The sequence below is a fragment of the Triplophysa rosa genome, linkage group LG24 (assembly GCF_024868665.1).
Source record: "Triplophysa rosa linkage group LG24, Trosa_1v2, whole genome shotgun sequence".
NCBI lineage: Eukaryota > Metazoa > Chordata > Actinopteri > Cypriniformes > Nemacheilidae > Triplophysa > Triplophysa rosa.
In genome coordinates this window covers 12,229,278-12,249,138 of record NC_079913.1, presented here as the reverse complement: position 1 = coordinate 12,249,138, position 19,861 = coordinate 12,229,278, and the positions used below count along the sequence as shown (strand labels likewise).

At 38.6% G+C, this 19,861-nt stretch overlaps 1 protein-coding gene across 21 annotated transcripts in view; it reads left to right on the top strand.

Annotated features, from left to right (window-relative positions):
• The window catches only part of celf2 (cugbp, Elav-like family member 2), a 146,580-nt gene that overhangs the window by 106,977 nt on the left and 19,742 nt on the right, over positions 1–19,861 (top strand). For 11 of the 21 annotated variants that reach the window (XM_057324601.1, XM_057324596.1, XM_057324597.1 and 8 more), the window contains 5 exons: positions 2,046–2,128; positions 7,456–7,504; positions 11,155–11,289; positions 15,770–15,849; positions 19,174–19,395. In XM_057324601.1, the coding sequence (XP_057180584.1) occupies positions 2,046–2,128; positions 7,456–7,504; positions 11,155–11,289; positions 15,770–15,849; positions 19,174–19,395 (569 nt within the window). The remainder of the gene's footprint in view (positions 1–2,045; positions 2,129–7,455; positions 7,505–11,154; positions 11,290–15,769; positions 15,850–19,173; positions 19,396–19,861) is intronic. The other 10 variants (XM_057324610.1, XM_057324606.1, XM_057324615.1 and 7 more) reach the window with 1 other exon arrangement.

The window sequence follows — 19,861 nt, the reverse complement described above, 5'->3', positions numbered from 1 at the left end:
GTTCTTGCATATGTCATTCCAAACGACGAGCAGAACGACTGCGTGTAAATCGTTTGTGTTACCATTCCTAAATGAATGATAAAATTCCACACGACATTTCCGATTGGTGCGAAATATGTAAACCGTTGCATTGAATGCTTTTGATTACGTTCACAAACGTATCATTTGAGAACTATTTGGGCAAAACGCTTCATGAATGAGGCCATGTATGGAGGCGGTCTGTAGATATTTGTTGCTGAGATGAGTTGCAGCCTCCTGTGTATTCTTGCACGGCCAGGATTTTGACAGTCGGCATCTGGTCCACATTGCTGCTCGTTCCTGCCAAGAACCGGCTACTTAGACCGGAAGAATCTCTTTGATTGACATTTAAAGCGACCAACCACGGTTTGTTTTGTTCTTATGTGTCTGCTTATGTGTCCATATCCCCAAACCTGACATCATAAAGAGGGATATACAGATATAATAGAAGCCCTGTGCAGCCTGACTACCGGAAATAACATTAATGCAGCCAATCAAATTGAGGCTCTTGCCTCCTTGGAATACAATATACACAAGACAGGCTGTAAATTGTCCATTGGCATTGCACTGAAGGCTGTCATTTCACAAATGCTAAGCATCAGTATAATACACTATAATTCCTTCCGGACAACCCTGGGGTCACTGCTTTGCTTCAGGCACAATGGTGATTGATCAGATATGGGATCTTAATAACACTTTAGCTCATGGGTCACTCCTAATTGGGTTTGAACCTGTAGTCTTTGTGTTAATTGACCGGAACTATTCTGCCATCAGTTATGTCAACGTTGAGTAATGGGAATGAGGGAGTTTGTATGTGCATGGCTGTGTTTGGTTAGAACTGTGTGTGTGTCTCTGGAAAAGGATTGTTTTGGCTATGAACAGTAGTGTACTGATGCCGGGGATGAGCAAGGCCTTAGTTTATCCTGCCAAAAGGCTCTCTCTCTATCTCACTCTCTCTCTCTCTCTGGCAGTTAGTAAAATATTTTTAAAAATCATATGTATTTATATGTAGGTAACTTTTTTGTATAACTTTTTATATGTGAGGAAAGCTTTTTGTGTTCAAGGACAGTGTTGTGAGCGCGTAGAATGACTGTCAAGGTAATCCATCTCGGTCGATCATTTTGATGTCAAAAGACAAAAAATACTGTTTTCCTCAAAGGGCATTTTCGCCATATCTTTGCTGAAACTTACTGGTCCAAAATCCTTTTGTACTATTAAACAGATGTGTTCTGATTGACTGCGTTTTTGTTCGTTTTGTGCGATTTTATTTTTTTAAAGTCCCCCTGTGGTCAATATTTTTTTTTTTAAAAACTCATTTTTGATCATCAGAATTATATATCATATATTTTTATTGAATTTAGCTATAAACCCTTAGGTCTTGTAGTATACGCAAATGTATGAATATGCAAATGAGTCCCCGCCTCCACTCAACACCAGCTCATACAACCTGATCCACTCGGTTAACTGTGACAGGAATACTCAATAATGGTCCTGACTGATGAATTTTATCTTAAAGCATATTAAACACACCACATAACAACCACAAACAACATAAAAAATACAGAAATGTACATTGCCTTTAAAAGACTGTATACAACACAACAGTCTTTTGGCTTCCCTTAGTCACTTGTTTCTGTCGCACGGTGCTGAAAAAACCGCCTGCAGTGAAATATTATGGTCCAAAATCCTTTTCCACATTGCTGTATATTAAACATCTAACATTTGCTCATTGGCTGTGATTTTTGTCACTTCCAGCATTCACGCCTTCAGTGACTACAAGCGAAAAAACCGCGCTCAAGTTGTCGTGTCGTGTCTGGTGTTAGATCAGTTTTGGAATCTATCTTTCTTATCCCTTATCTTCTCTCCAGAGTAGTTTGGCAGAGATTTGTATGACAGCATTGAGATTGTTTTCTCTCTCAGCAGGTAGTGAGACGAAAAGAAAAGATCAAATCCACTTGGCTTATTGCATGGTTAAAATGCTTACCCCCTCTCTCTCTTTCTCTCTCTCTTCCCGTTTGTTTTCCCAGGGTGCTGTTTTGTCACATTCTACACGCGGAAAGCTGCCCTGGAGGCCCAGAATGCACTGCACAACATAAAGACCTTAACTGGGGTGAGTGTTTGTTTATTTGCTCATGTCTGTCTCTTTGAAAGACAGCGAGGAGGAGAAATTCTTATTCATATGACAATTTCTCAAGTTTCAAGATTTTAATCTGTTTTTCCGATGTAATTCAGGAAATTGTGTGAGTTGGGATGGATGAGGGAGTTTCGGGTCAGGGAGAGGGGCTTGTGGTGGTCTTTGTCTCGAGTTAAAGGGGAACTCTAATGGGTTTAGCTCCAGATCTTTATTGTAGATGTGTGTGTGGACTGTATGGATTAGTGAAGCTCTCTGTTTAGGGTCAGACAGAGGGTAGAGGCCCCAATTGATATGGAAACAACTGCTCGGCCTAAGACTTATTAGAGCATGTGCAAAAAGATGTCAAACATGGTTTCAAATGTTTGGTACTAATTAAAAGTAGCAATGCTGCTAACCCACAACACAGGGTTTTGGGATACTTTTTCCTTTTATTTGGATTTGACACTTGCTGTCTTATGGTGTGTACACACCAAAAACAAATTACATTATTTGCGCAAGTAAATGACACACAAGGTCAGTGCAAAAATGCGAGCTAATGCTGTGAATTCGCGTTGGCCCACGCAAAATGAGAACTGGGCGACGTCATTGCGGCAAACGCACAATTTTTGAAACGTGTCTTCTTCGCAAGTTTTTGTCTTGAGAGGGATGTGCGAAGACACTTCAAGTTCCACAATGTTTTTAATCGCGTGAGTGATGCAAAAACAAATAATCTAATGAGTAATCTAGAGCGAGGAACACGATGCTTCACTTTTGGTGTGACTATCTAAACTATTTAACACACTATTTAAACACAATGCTTATAGCAGGGAACACAAAAATACAGGCATGACGCGCAACCCAACAGCTGAAGCTTGGGTGTATTGGTGGGTTTTTAATATAAAGAAGCTTTTTACATTTTTTTCATCTTAATAACTAGCCATCCTCACTAATCTAGCTGACCGTCGTGACCCATTTCTAGACGATACCTGTTTTGCCGAACAACAAAAATTGTGTTTTTATATCATACACACACAAAATACATTTTATTTGTATGTTTCTATGTGGTATTTTGTCTGTTATGTATTGAAATTAGTAGGTAAATGCTACTGTTTATTACTTTATCATTATTATATTTGACATCTTTATCTATAATAAAGCATTTTTTGGTTTTCATTTAAATCCTCCCCGAAGACGATGTGATATTTCAGTAGAGACGACACATTCACTCAGATTGAATTCGTTTATTTACAACAATTACACCTAAAATGAATACATTTTCATTTGGTGATTACCAGGTATACATTTTTGTTTCCAATATATGTGATGTAGTAAAGTCGTTTTTTTTCATCTAGAATTAGTCTTCTGGCCTCTGAGCTGCAGTGCTCTGAAACCACAGCTGACGTCTAAATGTAACACAGAGAAACTGAACATCAGCACAACTTTCACCTTAACATGATCCATTGGTAATTGTCATGTATTAAAGATCAGTACTATCTCAGTACTATACCTGATTTAACTGCAGTACGTCTCTCTCTTTCACGTACACATGCGTAGGTTTTTCTTTACTGCTCTATTTGACAGTGTTGATTCAATTCTTTCAAGTAGGTTAACTTGTAGATGTTATGAATTATTACACAGTCTGAATTGGTCTCAAGAAGGTCCCGTCCTTTGGTGTGTTGGTGTGTAGGAGGGTGTTAGCGTCAGTAATGGTTGTTTTTCATTTTGAATTGCATATTGCTTAGTTTATTGCTATCATTTATGCCATTTTGTGTGTTCGTATGTGTCTGTGTGTAGCAGCAGCTTATAAAATACCCACTGTGCGCCCATCTGTCCTACGCCTGTGATCTTTCACAAAAACATACACCGTGTGTCCTTAAACCACTGGACGGAAAACTTTTATTCGTGAGCAACATATCTGAAATTTGCATATTACTTATAATACAAAGTGACATTGAATTTTAAATGTAGGGAAAAAATGGCTTGTAGTAAGTCCTTTTTTTAAAGAATCTGTTATCCATATTTTTATATATGATATAATTTTGTCTTTCTGACCTTGAACAGAGTACAGTAGCTACTTTAAGCACTGTAGTGATCGATTTGAATAAGAATTTGTAAAATATTTCTTTATGAATGTAAAAAAAATAGGGCGGTCAAACGGTTCATCGCGATTAATCACATCTAGAATAAAAGTTTGTGTACTGTACATATTAATTTTGTGTTTTTAAACACATACACACGTACACATATATGTATATTTAGGAAATATTTATATGTATTAATTTATATTTACCAATAATTTAAATTATATTTAAAAGTTTATAAATGTGTACATTTTATATTTTTCTTAAATATTCATTTATGTGTTTATAAATACCAAATTAATATGTCAGTACACAGACATACTGCATATTATGTAAACACAAACCTTTATTCTGGATGCGATTCATCGCGATTAATCGTTTGAAAGCCCTAAAACTAATCTTAGAATCAATTCCAGGAGGTAAATTGAGGCTTAAAAATAGTTTTGTTGGACAGTGTTTTTTTATCATAGTAGAAACATAAAAGTGTGAAACTAAATGTGTTTTGTGTATTAAAAAAAGTAAGTTGTACACAAAGAGAGTAGATCAATAATCCAGCCTTGCGAACAAACTTTACAAAGTCTTTACAAACCTTCAGGTATCAGGCCTTTAGCCAGAAAGATTGTGTTTGTCGTTTACCGCAGCGTTGTCTGAATTTCTCAGTCAGGACCCACGGGTCCCTTTTGCGTGTCTGTGTGCTGAAGGTCAAAGATCAGAGTTGAAATGAAGTAAATGATATCTTCAGTTATTTCTGACTGCCTTTATAATTCGATCCAACCCGAGAGTTATGGAGCTGTCAGTCTTTTTTCACCCATAGACCGTGGGGGGTGCGTGGGGTCATGTGGCTGTGATTTGTGAGAGGAAGCATGTATATTTCATGAGAAGTAGGTAGCAGAGCATGATCTCTGTAATTAGTGCCTTGGCCTTCACTGGCGAGAGAAAGAGAATGCACATGCTCGGAGATGGCCCTCAAAGAGGCGTGTGTGCACGTGTGTGTGTGTTGGACAAATCTGATCTCTGGCAGTAGATCAAAAGCAGGACCCAAACTGTAGATCTACGCACACAGGTGCAGAGAGCTGAAGGTGTTACCAGAGGAGGAGAGACTTTGAAAAAGAAACAGAACAACCACCAGAAACGGAAGTGTAGTCTAGGCGGGGGTTGTACACACAAGTCACGTCCCTGCTTTTAAAAGTAAAACAAAAGTTAACCTAACGTATTTCCATTTAAATATACTGTTAGTATATATATATATATCTATATACAGTGTATATCTGTCACAGACATACAGACAAACATGGACAGAGCCAGTTCAGAGTGTAATTAAGTGCACGGAAATATTTTAAACAATAAAAAGGGAAAAACCACAATCCACTTACATGTATTGAACCGTGGAGGTCGTACCGAACAGTTCAATATTATATTGAGGATTGTGGCATCCCTGTTACATACACATACATGTTTACATATTTAGGAAATATTTACATGCTTTTATTTTTATTTACCAATAATTTAAATCATATTTAAATGTTTATTAATTTGTATATTTTTCTTAAATATATTCATGTATGTGTATGTTTTTAATGTACACAGACATATATTATGTAAACACAAACGTTTATTCTGGATGCAATAAAATCGTGATTCATCGATTGACAGCCATCGATTGAAATGATTCAATTTAAATTGTTATTATTCATATACACCAACATAGCGTTCGTGTCGGACTGACACCTTGTATCTCCATTTTTCATCATTTTTATTTTTGGTTCATATATCCTATTGCATACCCTTCATGTTTGTCTGTGGGTTTTGCAAATATTTAACCTGTAAAAAGTATTAAAAAGATCTTCTCATCTTTGACAACACAGTGTTTAATTATTGAAAAATCGCTATATTTTTCGATTTCCGGCAAGCGGCAACAAACACAGACATTCTTATTAATAGAATGAATGAAGTTTGTTCCCTTACAGAAAAGACACATGAATTTCACATGTTTTTTACATGTTTTCTGCATGTGATCACATGTATACAACATGTGTTTAACATGTGCAAAAAACACGTGTGATCACATATGAAATGTGTGTTTTTGGAACATTTTGGTGTGAATTCCATGTGAATTCCCACGTGAAACCCATGGGATGCCATGTGCAACATGTGGTGACGTGAAGAACATGTGATCACATGTGGAGACATGTCGCATATGTTATCCCATGGGTTTTTACATGTTATCCCATGGGTTTTTACATGTTATCCCATGGTTTTCACGTGGGAATTCACATGGAATTCACACCAAAATGTTCCAAAAACACACATTTCACACGTGATCACATGTTTTTTGCACATGTGAATTTCGTGTGTCTTTTCTGTAAGGGTTGGCATTTGTCTGTGTTTGTTGCCATTTATTGGATCAGTGTCAATTAGCCTAAAAAATTGTTTGTTAAGCAGCACATAAATGTATTCACGGTTTCAGATGGGAGTTTTTCAGATTCACACAAAAATGTTCCAAAACCACATATTTCATACTGCACATGTAAAATGGATATTGCTTTTTATCTTTAAGGGAACATTGTGTACCATTTAAAAAAAGAAAATTTAATGCATAGAGGTCACTACAGTGGATAGCTATCAAAATCCATTTCTTGTGTATGCGTGCGTTTTGATGCACATCAACCACTACACTTCTGCATCATCATGTACACTGTACACTTAAATATATGTTTGAAGAATATTTAAAAAAACAAAACATGTTTTTTATGCTCTAAAAGCATAAAAATTGTGGTATATTTTAGCTGTAATACCCTATTTGATACAACCAAATGCATGTACATACACATGCTGCCTTTAAGGATGCAAAAGCAAAATGTATTAAAAAAACGCTGATGAAATATGTTTCTGTACACCCCTTTACTCAGTAAATGGTTCGATATACTGTACTGTAGATGCCAGAACAAGTACGAGAGAAATATGGAGCGCAGTTAGCGCTTTATCGGCAAAGTGCTGACAAATCACCTTCATCAAACCCCGAGCACACGTGCATCTTCATTCTGTTGATGAAGAATAGATGTAGCGAAAAATATGACGCCACATTAACAAGATTACAGCGATAATGTCGAACATCAGAGACGAGGTTGATTGTGATCTCTGTGCTTGTGTCAGCGTTAATGAGCGTGTTGTAGTAAATGTGCCGTGCTCCATCGTGAAGTGTTTGTGTGAATGTAACCGGCGTGTGTGTGTCCTGTGTTTCAGATGCACCATCCCATACAGATGAAGCCCGCAGACAGTGAGAAATCAAATGGTAAGTGTTTGTCAGCATCTGTCTCTTTCTTTTTCCAGGGTCATTCGACTCTACGTTCGCTCTGTGGGTTTGTTTCTTTCTGGTTCTGTGTTTTTGTGTGTGTGTGAGGGACTGAATTATTGAAAACCAAGAGGCTTCTGGGTCAAGAATAGTTTTAGCATCTGCCCAAGCAGTGACCCGCACGTGTCTACACATTCACGCTCGTACAAATCATACCGCTCACAAAACCATTTAATAGATGTGTTTAGAAGGTCTCTCCGATGACTCTTTTCAACTGAAATGCTGCTGGTGCCAGAGGGGGTCTCGGCAGGGGGATGTGTGAACCTCTTTCAGAACCAGCAAACGTTTCTATTGATTTAAGAGCAAATACGCAACTTCACTATTTTATTGCATCAACTGCTTACAAACACAGCATCACGCCATTTATGTACATGGCAAAAAATCATTTTCTTGTTTGTATAAACCTGGCTAAATTTAGTTTGAGTCATGCTCAAAAAAAGAAATATATTTGCCAGTGGGAAAGAAAAAATAATTTCAAAGTGTATTAACTGTATTACTGTATCTTACAGTTTTGAAACTTGTTTGTAGAGGAAAACAAGACCAAACACTGATTCAGGCCATTTTTTGTCTGTGTTTTCCGGCTAACATTTGGGTATTTTCAGTTTTTAAAATTCAATATAATGTATTCCAATATGAGCAGGCTTCCATGTAGTGTTTCGAAGTTATTTCGATATGTTTTTATTACAATAATATAAAGAATAACATTCATATTCAATCAATTCACACGATGTTTGTTAAAACAATACATGGGACGGATGGGTAAGATAAAGTGGTAATGTACAGCACAACATACATGGCACGTCTATAAGGGTGGAATGATGTGATTTAGATTTTGTGAAGTGTGAACAGCTTTGTTAAATATAATGGGAGGTTTGTTTTATCTTATGTTCAAACAACCTGAGCTGTTTGAAAGCTTTGCATGGTGAGGACATTATCAAACTTCCCACCCATCCCAGGCCACTGGCAGTTTTTGGTTTGAGACCTGCGGGTATGAAAGAGTACCAGAAAGGGCACAAAAATGAAAAGTACCCTCATATCACTCCAAATCTTTAAGGCTTTTTTCTTCTGGGAAGCAAAAAAGGAGATAGTTAGGCTGGTTGTTAGGGACTGACAGCCTCGATCACCATTCACTTTCAGTGACATTGAATGGTGACCGAGACTGTAATAACATGAGAGTGAGTAAATAATGAACTTAAAGGATAGTTTATACAAAAACGACAATTCTGTCATGAATTAGTCAACCTCAAGTTTTTCCAAAACTGTATAAATTTCCTTGTTCTGATGAACACAGAAAGATATTTGGAAAAATGTTAGCAACTGAGATTTCTGGGGCACCATTGATTACCATTGTAGATTTCTTTTTAAATGGTAGTCAAAGGTTCCCCAGAACTGTTTGCTTTCCTAAATTTGTCAAAATATTTAATTTTGTGTTCAACAGAACAAAAAATTGATACGCGTGTTTTTCTACTATGGTAGACAATGCTTGCTAGCGAATGCCGTCACCCATCCAAGCGATGGGTGCTCTTGTGCGTGCGGTTAATCTGATAGAATACAGTGCGAGAAGGGAAGCCTTTGAAGCAGCACATATCGCTGGCTCATCCTGTCGCTGTTAAATGCACAAACAATTCAAACAGCAAAATAAACAAGCAAGCTATCGATTCCTAGAGTGTAGCGGTTTGCTTATCGGTCGCCAGGCGGTAAGAGCTGACACATTCTTTATTAAAAAAAAATTGGATTACAGTTACCCCTCCCTCGTTCTCTCGGTTTCTCACGAACATACATTCAGAGGCGCACACAGCTGTGAACATTCACCTTTACAGTGTACTTTGAACAGTTTTGTTTTAATCTACTTCACTGCTTCCATCGTAGTGATAAAACTTTCTATAAACCGAATCTTGTTGGACCTCCCGCCGCCCCAAGTCCCGTTGTAATGATTTTGCTTAGAATACATAAAAATGGAAAAAAAAAACATCGTCATTTGCATTGTGTATCTCAGAGTTTATTTAAACCACTAATTGGGAGGTTCCAAGAAACATGGTGGCAAATTTCTATTGGTTATGATAAAACCCAAATAAAAGCTACATTTGTATTTGAAGAGTTTGGTTCCGAAATGAAATAATCCAATGTTCAAAAATCATGTTTTTTATTATGTTGTCATGTTTTTATTGTGTTTTATTGTGTTAGTTAGCTGTATTTTTTTTGAGTTATTGTGGCTTAAATCAAAACAAACCAACTACAGTTTGATTGATATCAATTGGAATGCACAATAAAAAAACATGATTTTTGAAAAATTGTAAAAACGGAGTTATCTAATTTTGGAACCAAACTCTTCATTTATTAATTTTGATTTAAAAAGGAACAAAATTTGTCTAAATCTTGTTACAATCTGCTTTAATGCCAAAGATGGTTAAATTAAAGGCCGGGGTTAGGGGTGGGGCTTCACTGTTGCTTTTTTCTAATAAGCGTTCTTATACATTTTCTGATAAATTGGCACATACACAATAGCTCAAACAAAACAGACACCTCGTGAAATACTTATGAATGCCTATGACATCAGACTGGGTAAAAATATATAATGATTTATATTGTCTGTTTAACAGTATTACCATATGCAATCATTTAAAATAATGAATAATAAGTAGTTCTATGTAATTATTCAAAAAATATTTCGAGTGGACATTATATTTAATAAAGGACAATGACAGAAACATAAGGGCCCGGTTTCACAGACAAGGCTTAAGGCTAGTCCCAGACTAAAATGAATGTGTGACCTGTCTTAACTCAATAGAACTTGCCCAGAAATATCTTGAAATATATCAGTGCCATTGTTTTGTCTCAAGATGCAAACCAGTGTTGTATTCTTCTAAGGCATTTTTATAAAAGCGACATAAATATCTTAATTCAACTAAGGCATAGTCCTGGTTTAAGATAAGCTGTGTCTGTGAAACTGGGCCAGGATGTATATAACTTTTGGGCCTGTTACTATGATTTTTACTGAGAGTGTTGACAGTACAATTTGTGTACTGTTGATGAAGAGTAGCAATAAAGCTCGCCAGAAAACACTACTCATTCCGTCGGTAGCAACAATACATTTCCCATTGTTCTCTGTGACAGAACAGGAATGATAAACTACATAAAGCATCAATTACACACTTAGTGCACATCCCTTGCTCTTCATTTTGTTGCATTAGCACTAAAAAGGCTCTCCGTCTTTACCATTAAACGAGAGAAAGAAATATGAAATTGCGCAGTGCTTCTTTTCCGAATAAAATCACATCAGGCATGTCACTTCTTCGTCTTTAGAGATTGTAAGGAGGAACCTAAGAGGACCTGAATGCAGCATCTTTTGCGCGTACACGCACACAGATTACAGGCAAAAGAGAGCTCTCGGGTCATTGAAAGAAAAGATCAAAGAGAAACAGGGAAAATATAAACGGAGGGGTTTGTGAGCGCGTCGAACCGAGAATTGTGTTGGGTTCTTGATGTGCTAATGAGACATTGATCACGTGCAGCTGTAACGTTATTTAATCCCACTCGTTTGTCTCACATTGTTCATCACACTTGTTTTCTCCACACTTCCTCTCATTCAGCGGTGGAGGACAGAAAGCTGTTCATCGGCATGGTGTCCAAGAAGTGCAACGAGAACGACATCCGGGTCATGTTCTCTGCCTTCGGACAGATCGAGGAGTGCCGTATCCTGAGGGGACCAGACGGACTCAGCCGAGGTGAGACACGTACATGCACACATACTGACAATATTACCATTGTACACTTACCAGGGTTTACTTTAAAGGGAGCATGGATCTTTGTCATGCTTTTTAAAATGAGTTTTTGATCCATGAGGCTTACAAAGCTCAAAGAACATTTATTAAAAACTAACATTGAGTCCTAACCAGACGTGATGGGTTAAGGCAACATCGATGACAAGTGACGAGCCTTGGGACATTTCATCTCTCGCTCGTTTCTTGTTTCTATTTCTGTGGGGTCATGCTGGGTAGCCCCGCCCACTGATAATTCTTATTGGTCCACATAGCTGTAAACATCAAACATGATCTGATTGGCTGTCACTTAGCATTTCTCTTTCAGTCGGGACAGAAAAGTCTTGTTAGGACACTGATGACACGCCAAAGCGACATCAGAGAACTAGTTCTGCACAAATTACGCCTCAACAAAGTTGAGCTTGAGCACACCACAATGGCCAAGTACGTTCTTCCTCTGCTGTTCACCCAAAACTAAATATTCTGTCATTATTTATTCGTATGACTCTTCTGTGAAACAAAAAAGAAGATATTTTGAGAAATGTTTCAGTGGTTTTGTGTCCATACAGTGGAAGTCAATGGGGGTCAATGTTGTTGGGATACCAGCGTTCCTCAAAATATCTTGGTAATACATTCCAAGAACAGGAAGAAAGGAGGCGGGAACCGGCGAACATTTAACAAACTTTTAATACAATAAACAAACAACAAAACGAAAGTAAAGGGCCGACAGCCACCTCACGGTCAACTGCCGGCCACACAAACATAAATAAAACTTAACACAATGTCCAGGCCTGGTCCTCTCTCGTCGTACACTCCTGTCGCTCGTCCTTTAATGCTTCCGATCTCCTCCATGAGAGATGCGAGACCGGTGCAACGCGCATCTGACGCTCATTATCACTCGCGTCACCAGCCTCGCACCGTTCCCTCACGGCTCTCGTCCCGCCTTCCTCGTTACAATCTTCTTTTGTGTTCTGCAGAAGAAAGAAAGTCATACAGGTTTGGAGTGACACGACGGTGAATACTTGATGAAATCATTTTTATTTTATAAGAATAACTTGTGGATAAATTGTTACCATTTCAATGTAACAAGCATGAACAAAAAAATGTAAAGAGTCAGAGACATGGTGGAAAATTGTCTAAAATTAAATAGCAAATATTTTGGGGCATGAAAACATTATGGATGTCAAAAAATATATTAAAGACAAGTGTAAAAAATAAGGTCCCTTTATTTGAAGCGCTCACATAGTAGACCTGACGTTCATGTTTCTACAAGCTTGTGTTTTTATTCTGCAATAACATGTTCATAGTAAATACTTATTCAACATGTTTAAAATGTGAAAAAACACCACACAGTAAAATCGCCAGTGTTAAAAAAGGTTAAATTAGCACGCACAGTGTATATATAATCGACACTCTGAAAGTGTGGATTATATAAACACTGTGAGTGTTAATTTGACCTTTTTTAACACTGGCGATTTTGCTGTGCAGTAGTGTATAATTCTTAAATTCATTCTTAAAGTTTTCAATTCCCCATCATGTGTGTGTGTGTCTGGGTTTTATGAGAGCAATGGTACTATATGTAGTACACGATAGCATTCAACATGTCTCCTGCTTTATGAAGGCTAACCTGCAGGGAATTCTACCACACCTCCAACTTCCCACAATACTCTGCTTTCACATACAGGCCCCTTGCCACCAGCCGTCTTTTATCACTCGTTTATCTTCCATATCCACCACTCTAGTCGTCCCTCCATCCTCAGTTCAGTCCCGTTACTCCACCACAGTCCTTATTTTCTCCTGTCCTCATGAATATTTTAATTCCACAGGAGATTAGCTTTATTCCCTGGGCTCGTGGTTAGAGAGATATTTGAAATGGTGCTGTAAGAGAAACTACCACCCCTTTCCATAAAATAAAGGACGGAATGAATAAATAAATGAGTAAATGTGTATGCACAGGTGTGTGGTAAAACACAGGACGAGGATAACCGCTCTCTCGATGTTATTAAAGAGATCTATCAATCGTCATTGAACTACGCTATTAATATAATATAGATCAGGCCACGTGTGAGCGCAGAGCCCTGGGAGCTACCCCACTTTCTTCAAAAAACTCTCATCTCTCACACGCTATCCCTCCATCTTTGTCTTTTTCCCTGGTTTATTCACTTTCAGTGACACCGGTGTAGCCTTTCAGGTATTTATACTTCATTTTGTGACGTTTCTGTGCAAGGAATTCTATAGTTCAGTTGGTTATTATCCCATGAAAAATCTTGATTGACCCTGAAGGGTCAATTTGTGGTAATGATTATCTATATCTCACTGTACATTTTTTTTCACTTATTATACGGCTATTTAGCAAATAGATCAATAAAATGACATCAAAGATTGATTTGGGTACAAATTGGTAAATTACGAAGGGCCGACATACTGTAGCTATGTATGAAATTGGTCGGTTAAGATGTCCTGACGTAAAATAACTCATTTTGGCTGCATATTTCAACGATTGACCAATCAGAATCAAGCGTTCCTAAAAGCAGTCTAACTAATTTAATTTCTTCTTAATTTGTCGTGTAATCTTGACTTGTTGGGTTACAAGTCAGAAACGAATGTCAAACTTTGAATTTTCCAGCACTTTTCTCCTGTGAGATGCTATCTCTACACTTTCTCACCCTGCCAGTGCCCACAGATAACACCCATAGTGTCTGAAATTGCTTTAATGTTGAGGCCAATTAAACGACTAAAAATAAACAGCCTTTCATTCCACTTGCACTGCGGTTTGCAGGGGCCAGATTCACTTGATCTGTAAAGCAGCATTGTATTGAAGGAGAGGGATTTTAATGTTATACAAAAAATAAGAAAGGTAGGTTCACTGGAGGAGTTAGACAATGCTAGCAGATTTATAGCACAACCATGTGGTCTTAACACTGTACTGCAGGAAAAAAAACATTACTGCCTTCAAGTTGAGAGTATGAGAGTAGTGTTCAAAACCTGTGACTATTTGATCTGTGGAAAAGAAGAAATGTTGAGAAATGTTTCAGTGGTTTGTGTCTTACAATGGAAGTCAATGGGGGGGGGTCAATGTTCATTGGTTAGAGGTACAGTTCACCTAAAAATGAAAAGTTAGTCATCATTTACTCGCCCTGTTGCCATTTCAAACCTGTATGACTTCCTTTTTTCTGCAGAACACAAAAGAAGATATCCCAATGGTACCCATTGACTTGCATTGGTTTTGTTTCCATACAGTAGAAGTGGGGTAACACTTTAAGAAATGTTCTTCAAAATATCTTTTGTGTTCTACAGAAGTTGTATACAGGTGTTGCAAAAGAAATACCGAGTTTGAGAAGTACAAAAAACATGGGCCAATACGTCAATTTTCATCCATTTCTTTCTTCCTTCTTTCCCCTCTTCCTTTCTGTCCTCCTATTTTCTATCATATTTGCGTACGTAGAGATGTCAGTAGTTAACCCATTAACTAAGCTGTCCATGCATGTGAGCATGTGTGTGTCCTCCATATGTACAAATGTGTTAGACCGCACTGTAGAATATAGAGAGAGCCGTGTTTCCCCCAAACACGCCTCCATACGGCCTGTACTTTTGGCTCCCACTTGTACAGCTCTCCCGAAGCACTTGCACCTCCAGGGATCATTTGTCTTGTTTACAGTTGTTTAAAAAGAAGAGCCTGGGGTTGTCGGGGTAGATCTTTCCCATATTTAAGTGCAGATGAATATTAACAAAAGCGATAAGGGTTGGGGCGTGACTGTGCACAAATTCGGTTTGGAAGCACCTCTTTATTCCAAGCTGTCGTAATACGTAATACTTTTGTATAACAAAAACCGTTTGCATTGAATAGTGCGTCTCTCAATATGTAAGGCTTGATTTTTGTTGATAGTCACTGAGTTTAAATCCATGACATCAGATCTCACTTATGAATAAAATACATCCCCATAATTTGCAAAAGAACTTGAAATGACCATTGCCTTGATAACTTCCTCAATAACTTCCTTGTGAAAAGACCTTTTGTGAAACGCTCATTTGGAATGACTTGTGGGGCAACATCCTCTTCCCGTGGGGCCTTTTAAAGACCAAAAAATGCTCGCTGGAATTCATCCACTATGTGTGTAATGAGACTTGCCGCACAACTCTAACCTCACAGTTTCCAACCCACCACACCCAACTAAACTCAAATCTGGATCCATTTGCTGACAGTCATTCTGTTGAATGTGTATTTTGAGATGTTGAATGTTGAGTGTTTATCTGAAGCTGAATGTTTAATGTTGATTGTTCTATTCTAGCGACTGTAGAGCAGTGTTGTCTGCTGTGTTCTTTGTACGATCTTTGTTTTTTGGGCTTTATAACAACCTGTCCAACCCTTTTGTCTTGTTTTGTTTTTCTCTCGTCTCTCCTCCTCCTACCTCTACTCCCTCCCACGATCCTCCCCTCCTTCCTGCAGGATGTGCGTTTGTCACGTTTTCTACCAGGGCTATGGCACAGAATGCAATCAAAGCCATGCATCAGTCTCAAACCATGGAGGTACTGTACTCTTCTCTACTCCATCTTTCTCTACTCTGTCTTTCTGTCTCTGTGTTCTGTTCCAAAATGGAGTGAGCTACCTGTGAAGCAACATTTTTTTTGAGACATCGTAGGCACCAACATTGCTCTAACAGTCTTTCTTTTGACCAATTTTTAAGTAAGCATTACATGTATCTGACACTGAGAAAGCGCACAATGTATTGTAACAGACACAGTGGACTCTAAAGCTGGTGGACGAGAAATGTCAATATATTCCATAAATAAATGGATAAAAATAGTTCAGCCTCATTAAAATCTGAATGTTTTAGCCAATATGTGTGTCTGTTATACAGTTTCGTTAGTATTAAGATATTAGCTTAGCAACATGCTAATGGAAAACACTGCAGTCAGTTATGAGTCAAGCAGTCTTTGCATAAGAAGCGATGCTTTCACTCATTTCTGTTTTAGTTAGAACGCTGCCCTGAAAGGTAGCACCTTATGTAGGCAGTAGACACCAAGGCTGCTCACTACATTTTGGAACAGAGCCACTCACTCAGTCTTTTTCTCTCTCGTATTTCATTTTGATTTGGCGGCCAGTATCACTACCATATACAGATTATAAAATATTCCTTATAAAGTTAGTCGAAACTTTTCAAACAGAATTTTCCCTTAGTCACTTTTCTGCAGAACTCTCAACACCATATTAAATGGTCAAACCAAGACTGCTGCACCCACCACACACCCAGTCTGCCATTAGCAGTCGCATCTAACGGTGACGATGTCACAGACGCTTTAATAACACATCTCTGATGGACCCTTGTATTGTGATTGCCCTGTAGAATGCGGGCGTGCAGCTCTCAGAGTTTAGCGGTCCATCTCGTCGCCTGTCAAAACGTCAAAGCTCTGACACACCAAATCAGAGGGTGCTGACAGCTGTCTAATAGGGCCCTAACTATACGGCTGTGTGTGTGTAAGTTTAGGTTTGTGCACGCATGTCACCACTCTCCCCAACTTTTTACGACATACGTTATCCCTTGCAGACATGACGTTTTTAACACCCACGCCCAGATTTAGAGACCACCTAATTAACCAATCAGAAATGAGTGACACTAATGGATTGAAACTTTTTTTACTACTCCGATGCGTGTGGTTTTCAATTCTTAGCAACATCTTATTGTGTCATTCTCCATAGAATGTATCCAAAAAATCTAAGCCATGTCTGATTATAAAAGGGGAAGTAATTACCGGGTTTACATGAGGTTGGGTAAGTTGTGTTGGGTCGATGTTTGTTTTTGGCCATCTTCCGTGCCCTCCTCTCACACAGAGGAATTCGTGGCCTTTCTGAATGTCACAACTTAATGAAAACGGATATGACAGTAGAATGGTCACATGCCGGCACCTGGATACACACACACACAGTTGCCGGAGGTTTTACTTCTTTAATTTAGTCTCCAAATGCTCAGTACGGCAGTTTTCTGTCATCTCCCTGGACGTTTTACCCATTTGACCAATTTATGTTTGTCTGATTTTATCTGTATGTGATTGTTTTACTGTGTTTTGTGTGTGCCCACAGATGCACCTGCATATTGCATATTGCATTAGCGTGTGTACTTGGTATTTTATAAGCACTGTCAGCACCGAAATGTGAAGATGTGTGTCACTGTAATGTGTTATAAATCAAGAAGTTAAATGTTATATATGTTTTATATGTGGTCATTTAAATGTAAAAATTAAAATGTAGATTAATGTTTTAGATTTTAGGACTTTCACATACTATAAGTTATATAAATTGTTAAATCAAATAAAAATATATAATAATAATAGTAAAAATATGTATATTGACCTGGACTTGTTATGTTTACTTGTAATTCACAACTTATTTTAAAACGTACTCTTTAGGTTCAACCGCGTATGCGTTAGCCTGAAGAAAGAGTGTGTGAGTGCGTCTGAAAAAAGACTGAAACACAGAGAGTGAGTAATGAGATTTTTAGGTCTCTCGAGATGCTAGCTCGGAGATGGCAGCACTCGAATGACAGCCTGAGTTGAATCTCATTTTTTTCCTCACAAGTTTTATTTTTACCTCCTATCCGTCTGAGAGCAGAAATAAGAAAATCAGCTCTCAGAATGGAGGGAACGCTGAAGAAATCTTCGGGTGGATGCGAGGCGCTCCACCTCCGAGAAACACGAACGTTCTCCCTCACACACATGCGCTTTTACAGAGGGTCTGTGATCTTTCATCTTGTTACTCTGTGTAACAGAGCGCAGACAATAAAAGCGGTAGAGTGATTTATCGGAGTGAATCAGCACCTGTAAGGTAGAGACAAGAGACAGACATTTAGAATAATTGCCATGAAGCAGTTGTCTCTGTCTTTCGTCCTCTTGCGACTCCATACGGGCGCCCTGTGTTCGTTTCGGTTGCCTGAGGAACAGCTTTAATATTAATACATGTAATGATGTTTCATTCTCCACTGAATTTCATTGACATTCTTACATTTTAACATCCGGTTATGTGCTTATATGTGAGAGATTTCTAGCAGCTATTGTATGGCAGCAGAAAACTTGAAATGTAATGCACAATTACAGACGACTTTTTGGCTGAATCTCAGTAAACATGTCAGGTCCAGGTCATGTTTCAACCAAAAATAAAAAAATACATTTCTAAATACATTTGAGGACCGACTTTGATGACAGTTAACATTCCCCAATTATTATTATTTTAATGTATAAAAATCTAATTTACGTTACTTTTATATGAACCATATATGTATCGTTTAAATTATTTTAATTTATTTATTTAACTTAAAAAAACATCCAGTTGCATTTCGATCTCATTTCATATTATGTAAAAGCATTAAACATAGCATTTTTGAGAGACACAGTGGTAAACGATAACAATTTTCACTTCAAGAACTAGCACAGGCACTTCTCTTATTTGGCACTGACCCTCAGGGTTCAGCTAAATAAGCATCACAGGTCCAGCCTGAGATGTTTGCCCCGTTTTCGTGCGAGATAGAGAAAGCAAGAGAGATTAGCAGAAACGCAGCAGGTCTGTAGGGTGCAGTGTGGGCCATGGGGTGGGAGATCTTGCTCGCTCTCTCAGGCAGATGATGAAATAGTTTTATAAAGCAGGAAATCGCTTTCCTGGGAAATAAAATCAGCCACACAGGCACAGCACACAGCTCTCATTTCACCAAGAACTCCCGTCGCTTTAACCGGTGTGTGTGCGCGCTTGTGTACCATTATCAGTTTATGCAGTACCACCGCACACGATCACTGCTCTTCTAGATGCTTAGCTTACCCTTTTTTTAACGCTTTCTCCTTGGCACTTTTATTCTGTTCATGCAGGGCTGCTCCTCCCCAATGGTGGTGAAGTTTGCAGACACACAGAAGGATAAGGAACAACGGCGGCTCCAGCAGCAGTTGGCACAGCAGATGCAGCAGTTGAACAGCGCGTCTGCATGGGGCAGTCTCACTGGGCTGACCGGCCTCACCCCACAGTATCTGGCAGTAAGAGGACACACCCACGCAGCCACGCCCACCAGCAGCACAGCCAGCGCGGCCGCCGCAGTCAGTCACTGTCTCCGCCCCCATCCCTCTCTTAGTGCAGACCACACCCTTTCTCTCGCTCTCTCTGAGCCAATTGTAGCCCTTTCCAAGCTCTCATCCTTTTGAACCTCAATCGTGCCTTGATCGAAACCGGTCCCTATACTCGAAATAGTGATGGGTGGTTCTGCCGTTCACAAATCAACGAATGTAACCACACGTGTTAATTAAAGTTATCATGAAAGTAATAAATAATAAATAGTGCTCGGGAAGTCCATTTCGCGGACCCATGTCTTCGTTCTCCTAAATATAAAGGGGATACAACCTGGTGGTGACATTTAACTCATTTACTTTAGAGTTTGTCCATAAGGACATGAGCATTGGGACAGGTCATTTTTCCCTTCTTCCATTTTTCCTCTTTCCACTTAGCTTTATCCATTTCCTTGTCATATTGAGGTTAGCTTCTAGCTTTTATAAATTATGATGGTCT